General features: G+C 44.8%; 1 protein-coding gene across 1 annotated transcript; it reads left to right on the top strand.

The window, feature by feature from the left end:
* Positions 1-303: 303 nt before the first annotated feature.
* On the top strand, positions 304-1,316 carry LOC103584404 (sex comb on midleg-like protein 1; the record flags this gene model as incomplete). The annotated part of the gene is made up of 2 exons (XM_008565423.1): positions 304-772; positions 1,180-1,316. Coding segments are annotated over exons 1-2 (606 nt in total), but the record flags the coding sequence as incomplete, so codon positions are not given.
* Between the last annotated feature and the right edge of the window lie 629 nt (positions 1,317-1,945).

The following is a 1,945-nucleotide window of genomic DNA, read 5'->3' as shown; positions in this document are numbered from 1 at the left end:
TTTAGGTCCGATAAATGCATGACAGTGACCATTTTAATGGTTGTAACTATAATACCTGAAAAACAATTAAAATGTAGGGTGGAAGAGGAATAAAACTTCATTATATAATCAAAATAGAGCCTTTATTTTTAATAATACAAAGCAATGTTGCATGGAAAATAAATATTAAATTATATGTACTAATTTTATTTTCTTTTTTACTCACCGTTGATTTAGGGTCGGTCGGTGCCATTTCAGAAGCCATATGGATATGCTTTCAGACATTATAAATACTGGCTGACTAGAAGAACTGAATTCCAGACAATGAGGAAGCGGGGGTTTCCCAGTTCATTGTCCTACCGTGTAAGTTATAGCCCAACTTCACCAGTGCAGAGGCGGGAGATTGATTACCAGAGCATCCCCGAAGGGGGATTTAATCAGTCGGAGGAATCCCGGGAAACAGAGCAGGAGTCACTGGTCATGGAGCAGGAGCAGAAGGAGCGGGAGATGTTCTTCAGCCTGAGTCCTCGACGCTTGTCTACAGATTCATATCAGCCTCCTGTCGTGCCTGATAACCCTCTGCCGGGCACTTCTTTACTGCCCTCCGGTACCAGCCCAGGGGCAGGTAACAACAACAGCATCCTTCCAAATGCCCCAGCTTTCGGGGCACCACCTGCAGCCCTGCTGACCCAGGGAGAGTCCAGTTCAGTATATACCCATGAAATGAAGAGTCTCTCAGTCTTCCTGGGGAAGAAACATACTGTACCATCTATCTACGGCCCTTCTGGTTGTGGTGAGTTTGCAGTGACACACATTACATATAGCACTATTGAACCATATTCATCAACATCCTTGATGCACGGTAGTGGAAGCTGTGTGTTTTCTTTTGAGGGATGATTTTAGGTGATATTCTTAATGATAACATTTATCGAGTGCCTGTTACGTGTGAGACTCTAAGGTTACTTCTGAAGCTGCTTCTGTTGTTTGGGGGAGGCCAGATGGGACGCTCCTGTGCAGCCATCCTTACAGCATCTTCACACAGGCCTTCACTAGATTTTGCAGTTTTATTCTTCACTCCTTTCTGGGGTACTTAGCAGAAGATTCGAGGAATGAGACCATTGCTCCCTACCTACTAATATCTCTTATTACAGCATAATGAGCAGGTCAAGTATGATGTGTCTTTCTTTCTCCACATTAAAGCTGCAACTTCACCAGTGGAGCCTGACCCCTATGTCTCTGAGGACCCTTCAGCCTGGTCCGTGGATGAAGTGATCCTGTTTCTGCAACATGCAGATCCTCAGTCATTAGGCCCGCTCGCCAACCTCTTCAGGCACCATGTAATGTACCTTTTTCTCCAGTTTTCCTGCCGTAATGCCTTTGAATGACCTCTGTGCAGGCCTTTCAGTGGGATACAGAGACATGTGGATGGTGGGGGCTCCCTATCACCTGATTTTTCCTTATGTGAGAAAGGTTAGATCCTTAAAGGGTAGGTTAACGATCTGTTCTTTCAATGGGTGTCCAAGTGCCTAATATACTAAACGGCCTCAAGTTCCCAAGAGGTGATGATTCAGCTTCACCACCCTCAGGTGGACCTCCCTTTTGTGATGACAGATACAAGGGTCCCCCGCCCACATACACACACACATGCTCCTGGCTCAGCCCCAGGGTCATATGGAGGAGGGGGTGACCACAAGCGGTAACAGGGTGGCCTTCTTGTTATGACACCCAATGAATCCAGCAACTGATTCCATTGGCTCTGTTAATCTTATATGGTTATTCACCATTTGTGATGCTGATACCCTCCTGCTTACAAAGAAACCTCATGGGCTACATTTTTCTAAGTTCTCTTTTCTTTAAATTTCTTGTTTTACTTGGTCGGAAATGTATAAAAGTTGCGTGACAAAGGTGGTGTCATAAGGGATTTCAGGTCTTTTCAGACAGTGATACGTGTTTAAGTATAGTTTTA

This window comes from Galeopterus variegatus, unplaced genomic scaffold, assembly GCF_000696425.1.
Source record: "Galeopterus variegatus unplaced genomic scaffold, G_variegatus-3.0.2 Scaffold54042, whole genome shotgun sequence".
NCBI classification, from domain to species: domain Eukaryota; kingdom Metazoa; phylum Chordata; class Mammalia; order Dermoptera; family Cynocephalidae; genus Galeopterus; species Galeopterus variegatus.
Note: the sequence above shows the minus strand (reverse complement) of the source record. Positions and strands in the feature narration are given on the sequence as shown.